This window comes from Apteryx rowi, unplaced genomic scaffold, assembly GCF_003343035.1.
Source record: "Apteryx rowi isolate R43461 unplaced genomic scaffold, aptRow1 scaffold_49, whole genome shotgun sequence".
In the NCBI taxonomy this organism is placed as follows: domain Eukaryota; kingdom Metazoa; phylum Chordata; class Aves; order Apterygiformes; family Apterygidae; genus Apteryx; species Apteryx rowi.
The window spans coordinates 996,372-1,008,888 of record NW_020450749.1 but is presented as its reverse complement, the minus strand read 5'-3'; the positions used below and the strand labels follow the sequence as shown (position 1 = coordinate 1,008,888).

At 44.0% G+C, this 12,517-nt stretch overlaps 1 protein-coding gene across 14 annotated transcripts in view; it reads left to right on the top strand.

Annotated features, from left to right (window-relative positions):
- The window catches only part of SERGEF (secretion regulating guanine nucleotide exchange factor), a 159,818-nt gene that overhangs the window by 109,633 nt on the left and 37,668 nt on the right, over window positions 1-12,517 (top strand). The window contains exon 11 of one of the 14 annotated variants that reach the window (XM_026078931.1): window positions 11,887-11,938. The exons of the other annotated variants lie outside the window; for them this stretch is intronic. Coding sequence (XP_025934716.1) covers window positions 11,887-11,900 — 14 coding nt within the window. The 3' untranslated portion in view covers window positions 11,901-11,938. Of the gene's footprint in view, window positions 1-11,886; window positions 11,939-12,517 lie in introns of those variants that run through there. 14 annotated transcript variants of the gene reach the window in all.

Below are 12,517 nucleotides of genomic sequence, written 5' to 3'. Positions count from 1 at the left end.
TTATCCCTGCACCCCGGTCAGGTAAGTCTTGTGTGTAACTGTAGTTGATGATCTTCCAAGTTGTGTCAGTTGTGATTCACTGTGGAAAAGATGAGGTGTATTATTCTGTAATTTGGACAGTAAGAATGATAAAGAAGCGACAGTCAAGTCCCTACCAGTGTTTTAAGGAGCTACTCAGTGACAAATGAGTGGCAGTAAGATAGGTTGCCTCTTAACAGGTGGAGCAGATTTGTGTGCAGGGCCCTGTGGCACAGTCTGAGGTACTGGTTGAGGCTGATGATTGCTTTTTAATGGAGGGCATAAGACTGCCTATTTCAATGGTTCAGTAAAAGCACTGCTGAGCTTTTGCACTGGATGTTAAGCAATTAAAGCTTCTCTAATATTTTTATGATGACAGTAGTAATTGGACAGTCCTTTAAAACTCATCTGGTCTGACCTTTGTGAATTTGCTGTCTGTCTTTTGGTGTCCTTTTTTGTGTTTTCCCAAAACTGTTTTAGGTTTAAATTAGTATTGCCTGGTTTCCTTGTCAGAGCTGTGCATCTCTTGCTTTTCAGCATCTTTTGTGGTTTCTCTTCCAGACGTTTGATGTAGAATATTTAGCTGTGTTATCATTTTGACAGAACAAAGCCATCTTAAGGGCTGTCTCAGCTTCACTGTCAAGTGTTGGTGCTGCTGCTCTTCACAGTAATCGAGCTGGAACAACTGGCTGTCTTGTGCTAGGCAGGCCAAATAGGAAGAGGGACGGAATCGGTAATTGTTCCGGATAGTGGATGTTTCTTCAGAATAGCGCAAGCTGCGTTGCATAAAAGGAGCAGCGGTCTGTAGATAAATAAGAGACATCAGCCTCCAGCATGTTCGAATCCTCAGTCTCCATCAGTGGGTTGGGTCAGAACAGCAGCAACACAGGAAAAGGGGGAAATAGATTTATGAAAAGCAGAAAATGTGCTTTCCTGATAAACCAGGAGGGCAGTTCTCCTCTGATAATCATTCTCCCAAATTTGCTCTGCCTTCTCTCTCCTTATCATAGGACATTGAAGTAGCCATCACAAAGATGACCGAGAAGAGGGAGGTAGACCTTCTTCGTGTTTGAAACACATATGGACTTTGTGTGAATGTGAGGGTTGAAAATGCATAGTTTTCTTTTGGGTAGAGAGATGGAATATGTAATTTCCAAGAGGCAGACACTCTATGCTTCTTTACCAGGTTCAAGATGAAGAGCTGAAGAGACTTAGCGAGGCTTCCAGCATGCATCTTATAATTCTGGGGACAAGAAACAGTTGCATGAGGACTTGAACAGTATATGCAAGTCTTAGTTCTTCATAAAGCTCTTAAGCAAGAGTTATAAGTGGGATTTTTATGTGGCAGTCATACACAAATGTTACTAATAAGCCAGTGACACAAAAAGACTTGTACCTTAAAGAACTTCTCATCTTAAATCAAGCTTTTTCTTTTTCCTCTCTGAATGCAAAGCCAGTGAATCTCAATGATTGATCCTGTTTATTTCTGACCTTGCCGTTTGGAAGTGTCTCTGCTCTTCAAATAAAATATTTAGAGGTGCAGTGAGGTGAGATATGCTATAATGGTGAAAATGTCCTCTCAGAAGTGCCTGTGAAAAACAGCTTCACTGGCAATTTTTTATTTAATCCTCTGTGTTATTCTGCTGTCCAAATCCCAGCTCCTGTGTTACCCTGGGTTGTACCGGTGTCCGAAAGGCAGCGTGGTCCCACGCAAGCCCAGTGCAGGGCTGTTTATGTTGTTACGGTTTGCTCATACACTGCTGCCCTGGGTGGGGGCCCAAGCTGTGGATGTCCGTCAGTTCAGGCAGAGGCCAAGCGTCAACCAGGCGCTGGGTTTGCCCCTACGGAGAAGGCCCAGCCGCAGGGGTTAGCGCAGCCTGGGGGCGACTGCGGGCGAGCGGGGGCCGCGGGAGCAGCGGTTCCCCCTCTGCAACCATGCCTGGCTGTGCCCTGCGTGGACCCGGCTGGGCTCCAGCCTGAAGGGTGGCTCCCCAGCCTCTGTGGCTGTCCAAGCCTTGGCTGGAGTGCAGTACCTTGTCATGGTAATTAAATGTACCTGTAAACGTGTAAATTGGCTTAAAATGGCTGTCAGATGCTTTTCTGTTTAGCTGAATTCTGTATAGCTGCATTATGTTTAGCTGCCTTAGCTCTGTATATTTTAGGAGCATGTTTATCCATAGGTCTCTAGAGATGCCTTTCACGGTTGAATGCAGATGACTCAAAAGTTGCAATTTTCCTGTTTGTGGGCATCAGGTGGCCTTGCAGTGAACCTGGCCCTTCCGGAGGTATCTGTCCTCTGCGGTACGGTGGTGGGAAATGGTAGCTCAGACAAGACTAGGAATTCGAGTTACACTGATGTSTGTTTGCTATGCCTGGGATTTGAGAAACCTGGCTTGCAGCCTGGAGAGGCAGAGCTGGCCTGGGGTTAACCAAGGCTTGACTAGCTGGCTAATTAGTAATAGAGGAAATCTATGACAAATACGTGACTAATGCACAGGGATTCACCTAACAAAAATAGCGCATTCCCCCTCACAAATAGCTCCCTTGCAATATTTAGCTGCATATGCAGATACTGCTGGTTTATGAAGGAAGCTGGTGGATTGTGCACTCCTGCCTTTGCACACCCCGCTCCCCCTGCTTGGCTCACAAAATCAGAATTGTGTTCTTGTGGGTTTATAGACAACGTAACAGGAAGAATGCACAGGGTACGTGGGTAATACTGCCCTTGCGCTAGGTACAATGTAACTTTTGATCCTTGCGGAAGGCTCTTTTTCTGTGAACTCAAAGCGGCTTGCAAATTTCAGAATTTGATGGGCTGTTACTAAAAGCAGGAAAGTAAATTACACAATACTATTTCTTTATTAACCATGTCTTTTTGAAGTCCTGAAGAGGGAGTGATGGCATATGATTTCGATATGTGATAAAATAGTCTCATTTGGTCAGGGTGAAAAACAATGTTTGTAAGAGCTGCAAATGCTACTTTAAATGATTGCTCTGCTTGTATTTAACAAGGAATTCAGCCTGGAGAGCCAAATAAGCACATTATTTTGTCATGGCTAGTCAGATTTTCCATGTAAATTTGAAAGGAGAGTAATTTTCCCATTCCCATTTTAGAATGTTCCTTATTCTGCCTTTATAATTTTGTCCATTTCCTCATTAGTGCTCTTTTCAGAGCCCAAACATGTCAACAGTGACACCATCATCAGCCTGAAATAAATGAACAAGCGTTCTCATCTTCAGTCGTGTTTTGCCTATGACAGCTATTTTTAATTTTGCAGCTGCTGAAGACTAAGGAAATCGGTATATGTGCAGGCAGATGAGGTGGTTTTGGCACGGGTATCATGCAGCTACTTTACAAGTTGTCATAGGTATTGGGGAACGTGGGGGTTTCCAAGGGGTCTCTTCACTGAAGTGGCGCTCCTGGAGCGAGAGCATGAGGCAAAACACGGGGAGCAGGAGGAGGTACCCTGCTGGCTTAGCGTTTGCTTGCAGGTGTTCAAAAATGGAGTGTGAGATGCCAGCTAATTATTTTTTCAGCACGTGTGAATATGAGATGACAGCCTCACACACAGTGCAGTGCTAGCTCCCTAGCCCTCGAGCTGGGGGGGATTTGTCTTTTCTGGAAAAAAAAGGTGTCACCGTTTCTTGGCCACAGGGAGCAACTTGTTTCTGTTCCTTCCAGCCTTGACCCCTGTTTTAAAACCAGCTTCGCAGCTCAGAATTGAAGGTCAAATTCTGCAGAGCACCGCAGTGACCTTGCCTGGCTTTCCGGAGGCGGCCAGGCGGGCATCCTTCGGTGCCTGCCATTCACACGAGTGGGGTGTGGCGGCCAAAACGGCGTCTTGAGCTGGGCACCCCCGTGCTACCTTGCCTAATGGGGGTGCTTGCTCAACTCCCAAGAAGTGCCTCTTTAGGCTTTGTGCTGGTATTTCTGTAATTCGTACCTCACTGTAATAGAAGTTAAGATATGGCAGTTCTTCTGATTAGTACCTCCGAGTGGTGTGGGCTTAACAGAGGGAAGGTAATGGTCCTAAATGTTTTTAGAAGCACAAGAGCCTCCTGATTCTGGACCACGCCCCAGTCATAGGAAAGTGATGTTCAGAGTCCGGCCTCAATGATGAACTGTCTGAAGTTCTAAATGGTAAACTGCAGGGATTTGGACTGAATTATGTTTTGGGGAAAAAAAAAGAAAAATCTTTCTTTCATGTTTTCTTTGACCTTTAGCTCAGAATAGATCACATATTTCCCAGTCTTTCCCCCCAAAATCCAGTAGGAGTGGTGCACATTCATTTCCAGAGCATTTTAAAATCCATTTTGTTGATTTTTATCTTAACGATCTGTAAAGAACAGCTTATCTGGGTCTTGGAAGACCTAAGAACTTCATAAGCCATGCGATCTCTTTGATTTTTGTTTTGGCAAGTATTCAGTTGGTTTGTGAATTTGTACTAAATTTTGACTTGGAAAAGTATGGTATTAACTATGGTCAAGGAGGTTTGGATACTTCTGCTACACACTAAAAAGTTGCCAGCGGAATTTGCCCAGGCTTTAGCAGCGCTGGCAGGCAATAGAGTCCCTGGGCCAACCTGCCCCCAGCGTATTTTGGGAGGATGGGACATGGGATCTAATGGTCAAGACACAGGATGGGGAATCATGTTCTTAGCTGCTTTTGCTGCTGGTTGGCTCTTGAACGAGTTATTTTACTTTTCTGTGCTTGCGTTTTCCCTTCTCGACTCTGTCTGGTCAGTTTGCTTTGATCTCTTTGTGGTTGGTTTTGGGTGTGTTTGTTTTCCTTTACCTTTTAAGTAGGGGTGGGTTTGTTGGACAAGGATTTGTCAGTCCACTTGATGGTGTGTGATGATCGTGAAGTGCTCTGGGTTGAGGATTACAATATAGAGCCTTGGTCTTGTGGAGGAAATTGTTGTCTTTAACTGGGAACATTTTGACTTGCTCCCTCTTGTCTCATGTCTTCCTAGACTTGCCTTAGTGAAGGGGCTTGCTGAGAAAGTCTTAGCCTTGTTCCTCGTGGTGGTTTTGTGAACAGAGGTTATTAGGGCTACCAGTCCATCACTCCTAAGACTAAATTTCTTTGAAAACATATTTTGTAAGAAAAATATTGAAAAACCTATTGTAAATAAAGCAAATGGGATGTCAAGCGTTCAGGTGATGGCAATAATTTATATTCTTGGCCCAGTGTAAATAATTGGGTCTGGGCTTAAACTGTGTTGCAGAAAACATCTCTCATTGATTTTAAGCGAAATGCTTTGTTATTTTTTATCCCTGTGAGACCGGCTGCATCCTTGGCAGTGAATAAGTTAACCTACTTAGTGTTTTGTGTGTAGGCAGCATGCAGTTTCGTGAGATTGCAGTGGGCACTGAAGCAGCAGAATTCAATTTGCAGCAGTGACCTAAGAGGGACTATTTTTAGTAATAAAATAGGTCAGGGGATGTGGTAGCGCAGACTGATAAATGAACAGCCTTCCCTTTCACTCGTGGGGCTTGTTTCGTCCTACAGTATAGCAGCTCTGAGGTGGGGAAAATGAGATTAAATACTGTCACGTGATCAGTCTTAGAGCTTTTCCTGCAATTGCTTCGCAATAAAAAAAAATTCTAAGTTTTATTTTAGCAAAGGAAGAATATAAGAAAATACGTTGATTAGGGGTTCATGGAAGGCAAACCTGACTGGGGAGATGGGTGTTGTGAAATCATTGCTCAAAGGTGTTTTTAGCACTGCTGGAAATCTCATGTTGTGGTGGTGTACATGTGATGAACAGTTCTCTCCCTTTTTATTTCTACTCCATTAGCTGTTCTTACGCATCCGTATACTTGTGTCTGGTACCGGTTTGTTTTCTGCAGTGATTCATGCAGATAAGAGCTTAAGCCTTCCTCTCAGGGTGTCAAAGATGGAGCACTGCTTTATTCTGTCGCTTTGCATCTGCCGGCTTTCGGAGGCCGTTTGAAAGGATCAGTTTGGCAGTTCTTGTGACTCGGAGCAGTCCACTGAATCTCTGTTCGGTGTTACGTTACCCTTCCACGCTCCTTTTCTTTCTCTGAAATTACATTTTTGGAGCGAACTTGAAAAGCACCGCTTGTCAGTTTATCAGTGTTGATATCAACTCTCCTATGGTTAATTAGCAGCATGGCAGTAATCCCTAGGAAGCTCCAGTCGTGGAGCAGTGTGTGTTGGTGCCATGTAGACAGCAGAAAGACAGGCAGTGTTGGTTCTTAAGCATATTTTTCCTTGGAAAAGAATGCTTAAGAGGCAACAAGGGACCTCTGCTCCGGGCTGCAGCTGAATCGGTATCAGGGTGTCTGCCCTGCGTAACAACATACCCTTGGAGGTGCTTAGGTGGTTGCGGGGCTGAAACTTTCTGGAAGAGTTTGAGCTTGAATTTCATACTACTGTATTTTCCTACTAACAAGACCTGTTTCTGTACTGCAAATAAGCACTGCATGCTTCAAATAACCAATAATGAGCCGTGTTGCTTGATAGCTGAAATTAATTTTGAAAGCACTACTTCCAGAGGGATCAATACAGTAGAGGGATTCTCAGCAACACTAAGAAACTTGAGGGGACATTGGATTACATTCCGTAATCAGTGTAGTTTAATGTGCTTTTAAGGGATGTCTTCAAATGAGAATGCACTATCCTGAATTTTCTTTTGTACTGAAACAGAAGATGATTTTTTTTTTTCTTGTTAACCTGGTTTTGTGAAAGGAAACTCAGCAATATCATTGACTCTGAACTCAATCATTCAGTCTGTCTGCTCTACTCATCACAGGAGCTGGGACTTCATGACAAGTCACGATACAGTCACTGCACACGTGTGAGCCAACTCTCTGGTAAGCTCAGTGACATGAGTTGGTTCATCAGGCATGCAAGGGGGGATCCTGCTAATACTCTCAGCCTCTGTTCTTAACAGGTTATGGCATTACAGTCTGCACTCCCCCATCCTCTCCCACACGACATTACTGCTCTGTCTAGTATCGGTGATGTGTTACATTCCTTAAAGCAAAGAAAAATGGAAAGCTTCCACTCAAAAGTGGCTGGATCCATCTCTGTCTTGGTGGCTTTAAGTTTAGAGGATGTTTTCAACTTTCACTTTCTGTCAGGAACTAATTTATTTTAATTAATTTTTGAGAACTCTTGTTTTTCTGCTTCCTTGTGTTTTCTCAGCATGACTGAATCAAAAGCAATTGTGTTAAAATAATAAGCTGGGAAGACGGCTTTCTTCCTCCAGTGAGGAATCAAGTTTAGTGTATGTATCCATATTCTGTTCCTGCGGAGTTTGTTACAGTGCCTGGCTCTGGAATTTATTTTCTGTTTATGTTGGGGGGGGGAAAAAGGATACAGAGGCTCAGGGAGTGGGGTAAGCAATGGCAGTATCCATCAGTATGACACCAGAAGGTCTGGTGGGAAAGGCAGTGGTTTTGTGATAATGCTTATGGTCTCTTCCCTTATGAGCCTAATTTGAGTTTCACTCTGTTATATAGACAGGTGTAAGTAGAGTTTGAAATTGAAGATCATCTCCTTGGCCTTGAAGTTTCCATACGCAAGAGACAAACCTGGCCATGGAATGGGCTTTCTGTGCCCTTTTAAGGCTAAATATAAAAGAGACTGCCTTTGAAGGAGATCTATCTCTGTAAGCAACTAATGTGTGAGCCTGCAAACCAGGCTAACTCCGCAGCTCTGTTAAGCTATGAGGCACCAGCAACCAAGAGGTAAGAGACAGTCGGTATTGCTGTTCAAGAGACAGTGGATTACTGTTCGTCACTGTGGATCCCATTGTTATGGTAGCTTTATTCAAACTGAATGTTTTCTTTAAATGCTAGACTGAGATATGGCAGTAGTTCCTGTTCCTGGTGCTGCACTGCTATGTTAAATGACATGAGGCAAGTGACCTCTATCATGTGTTTCTCCTGTTTCTTATCTGTAAAATAGAGATAATGATCCATAATGTCCTTTGGAGGCTTTAGGGGGAAAGACTGGGTGCCTTTCATCAATATCATCATTTTAATCTAGACTTTCCGAGCTAAGATTTTCACAGGAAATTTCTGGACTGGCCCATGGCCTGGCTATGTGCGAAAGGAGCCATCTGTTTTGGTCTGACTGCATGCTGTTCAAAAGGAAAATCCTGGCTCTCTATGTATTCTAGATGTCTTTCCAGACAAAATGCTAAGAGTGATAAAACAGGAGTTTTGTAAGTGCCCTGAAAATTCATACTCATCTTTCATGTCAGACTTCCCAGAACAGGTAGGTCCAAAGTTTACTAGAACAACATGACTGTAATCCAGAGGTGGAAGCAAGATGTGGGATTTTCACGCCATTTCCAAAGCTAAGATTCTTCAGCTGCTTTTTGTCTTGCTTTATGGGCATGCACACACATTCGATCAGTGGGAAAACTGAGGCACGAGAAGAGGACAAATTCTGCCATGCTCCCAGGAGGTTGGTGGGAATGCCAGGAATAGAAACCGCATCTCTGAGTCCCAGGCCAATACATAGGTAAAAGTCATCCCTGTACCTCTCCCTTAATTGCTGCTTTTTCAGCTCTTTCACATAGTGACCGCCTGTTAGTGTTTCTGAAATGCCTACGTGCCATCGCTCTCTATCATAGTATGGTCACAGGGAGGTGAGTCATCAGAAGAGGGTGGAAGTGTAGCCCACAAAGCAGCATGAGCAATGGCTTGCTTCTGAGCATTGCTGGTAGCATGACAGGACCCACAAAATTAATACGCGAGCTGGAAAGTGTATGTATCGTTGGGTTCTTCCTCTAGGCCCTGATACTTCTCAGGGCAAAACAGCACCAGCAAATTAAGAGTTTCTGTTGTTGCGTGTCACTCATAGGTGTATTGCCTAAAGGAAGTGGCTTGTCTGAGAGCACAGACAAGCAGTGGAGTGTGGCTGCGAGGGGCAGCAGACGGTGTCCTCGCAACAAAGTTGAGCTGTCCTGAAGGGATCCTTAGAACTGATGTTTTTTTGCTGTGCCTAAGTTGAGAAGTTTTGTGGTGAGCTCCAAGGCAGGTTTAGGTAGATTTGCTTATACTTAGGTCACTTGGAGAGCAGCTCTCCTGGGCACATGGACAGGTCGTTGTGTCCACTTCCTACATGGGGAGCAGCCTGCCTGCAACTGTGTCATCATTGCTAGGGTCCGAACGCACCCAGCAAGTCCTGCTGCAGCAGCAGGCTTATTGGCTTGCTCAACATAATGAAGCCTTTTGCAAAACAGTCACTGTTGGGGGTGTCCCCCATGCTCCCTCCCCCCCCCCCCCCCAATTATATTTCTTCACTTCTAATTCCTACCGTTCTGGTTCAGAGTGGGGTAAATTGAGGATGTCACAGCAAAAGCCATGTTTTGTGCTTTAGGGGAATGTGCCTGGTTTCCTGCATTCCAGTCTGCTGATCCACAGGGCCGAGCAGAGCCGGTAGCRGCCAGGCTCAGCCCTCCGGGCTGCCGTTCGCCCTCCTCCCCATAGAATATGCAGTTAAAAAAGGGAAAGGCTGTTTCCGCTCTTCATCTTAATTGATGACTATCAGGGCTTTGTCCAGTGATTGACAAGTTGTCTGGCTGCTATTTAATGTGTGTCATTAACTTTTGGTTTTCATTGTGTCTGTGGACTTACCTCTTTTAAGATACCTGAAAAAGTTTGTCTCAAAATCTGTAAGTACGTCTTCAAGGCAAAATCCATGTCAGTAATATCATGGGCAAGATTTTTCAAGAAGCAGCAGGGTGCTGGGTTTGCACTTTGGTTTTTTTTTGCTCTGTTGGTGCTCAAATCCGCCCCCCCCCCCCCAAGTGCCAATGCTACACAGACTGTATTATGCTCAGGTGTAGCCATGTCCCCTCTTCCTAGCTGACTTCTAATTTGTGAGCTTGTAGGGGCAGAGGGCAGACTTCTATCTTCCTGTGTTTATGTGGCGCCTAGTGTGGCGCAGTCCTGATTCCTGGTTGGATTTGTAGGGCCTGGTGTGCAATATTGATAAATGTGGGTGAGTGTGGACTAAAAGTTTGAATGTAGGCCTGCAGGTGGAGACTGCCTTTTGAAAATTTGGCCTGGGAAATGGTGTAGCAATTGTGAATGAGAGGGCACGTGCGTTTTGTTGGATGCAGGGAAGGTTTTGGCTACTGTTGAAACTGGGAGAAGGAAAATTGGTTTTATTCCCAGGTTTGGAGGTGACTTGAAAGGATTTATGTCAGATTAAAGATCTTGCTGTGCAGAGACTTTGATTAATAGGTTCACTCAGGAATCATAACTGCAATAACTGTAATTGGAGGCAGGTTTCTTGGTCTTGAGTCACCTTGCAGGGGCTCTCCCCATTGCCCTCCTTGAGAGAATGAAAATCTGGAAGAAAGGAATTGGTGTGACCTTTCATTACTGAGCTGGCGCTAGACATTGGCACTAACTAAACCCTGCTGTTGGAAAAAGCCTGGAGTATCAGCACAGTCCTTTGTGCTCAGTTGGTGCTAGTTTAGGTCATGGGTGTGTAGAAGTCACATCCAAAGGAGGAAAAAAAAAAAAAAAAGCACAGCAATAAATGTGATTTCAGCACAAAGGTGTTCAGCAATCAGAAGGTCAGGGAGTGCCAGGCAGCTTTGTCCTTCATCACCTCTAGTTTCCAAGAGCTGGGAGCGGGAGTGTTGTTCGGCGCTCGCAGAGAATGGCCCGAAATCCGGTCGTACCTGAGAACTGCCTCGGCTCCTGCCTCTTCTACCCGAGGTTGGTGTTGGGTTCCTACAAGGAGCGTGTGTAGCTCTTGCGTTGAAGCCTGGTGCTGCAAAGTTCAACAGAAGAAGCATCAGGATGTTCCATTGTTCCTTTTTTTTTTTTTTTTTTTTGGTGTGTGTCTTTTTGTGTCTTTTTTTCTGTGTGTGTGAAAACCAGAGAAAGATGGGGGAACCACTGGGGAACACAAGATGATCTATAGGGGGGGAAAAGGCATTTGTAACTTAAAGTATTGGGAAGTTTGGTTCTGTTTTTCAGTCTTGAATGAAGCTGCTGTTTCTTTTCTTAATATTCTCTTCCTATGAGCTTTTTCAGAGGTACAATTTCTCTTATTTTAGTTTATTGTTACATTAAAATAGTTGATAGTGAGAGAAACTTTTCAAAATACCTTTGACAAATTTTTAAGATGTTATCCTTGAATCTCCTACCCAAAGGCCCCATGGGGCCCTGGTAGAAGGAAAATGCACGATCTTCAGGCAGTGATGACCCTTCTGAATGACTGAAGTCTGTTTACAGTGTGTTGACCCCATGAATGGAAGAGCTAGGACCCTTTCTGGAAAGCTGAAGTTAATTGTGCAGCAGTAACTTTTCCTGGTTTTGACCCAGAAAATAAATCTACTGATACTAATTTCCTTCAGAATTAGAAACCTGAAAAGAACAGTATGTTCTTAAACAGTATCCTTGAGTGACCCTTATATTTTAAATAACTTTTAAACTATATTGTAACTAGTTAAGCATTAAAGAAATAACCGATTGGTAATGTAGACCTTAAGCAAAATATAACATAAGAAGCACTGAGAAATGTTTCTCTGTGTGATTAAGAGTCTGGTTCGCTGTTTTGATTTATTGGCTGGCTGAATGAATTCATTAATTGTGTATGACTACTTTTACTTCTGGGTGGTCATTTTTCACTACAGATTTCATTACTGGGTGAGCTTTTCCTAGGGATGTTCTTATTGTCCATAATTAAATGCATGAAAACGTTAGGGAGGCTCAGCCCTCCCTTTTCATGTTGGTATTTTTCATAGTATGGCTTTGCAAACTGCAGAAAAATTCACTTTGGCTGCGAGAACCTAGGTTTTGTCTGCTTGTGCTCATCAGTTGGACAAAAAAGTTTCTTATAGAAATATATGCCATGTTCCATGTTAGGTTTTTCAGAATAGTGGTGTGAAACTAGAAATCCTCGTGTTTATTGGATGATGAGGCAGAGACTTGCTGAAACACTTCAGCTGTGTATGAAACATTTGGCATTCAAACACCATTGTAACTGTGTCCGTAGGATGGGAGGCCAAGATCTGCAAATCGGTGGAGGTAAGGACACATAGCATTTGTAGGAAGTCAAAGGATTTAATGGAGATCCTGAACGTTTTGGCCTGTAGTTTGGACACTTTTTTTTTATAGGAAAGACTCATTTCTTGGACAGCTTGCAAACAGTACAATCTGCAAACACTCTTCTCTTCAAGGGTCTTAATGCCTAAAGCGGCCTGGAGTAGAAGCACTGACTACTCCTGCTGTCTCCAGGTAAGCTGCTGCTTGTGGCGTGCTCCGTGTCCAGCCGGCCGTGGAGCTGGGATGCTGTGGCCCTCCGCCCCTTCTAGCGGGAGGTCAGCAATCCCTGCGCTGTCTCTGGCTCTGTGAACACGATGTTGTGGAAATAGCTATTGCGTGTTTTCTGTATTCGAACTTACACTCCTGCAAGTGAGAGGAGAAAAGAACGTAGAGAAATTTTCTCTTGTGCTTCCATTTCTTTTCTTAGCTCACATCTTCGGGTGCATGTGCC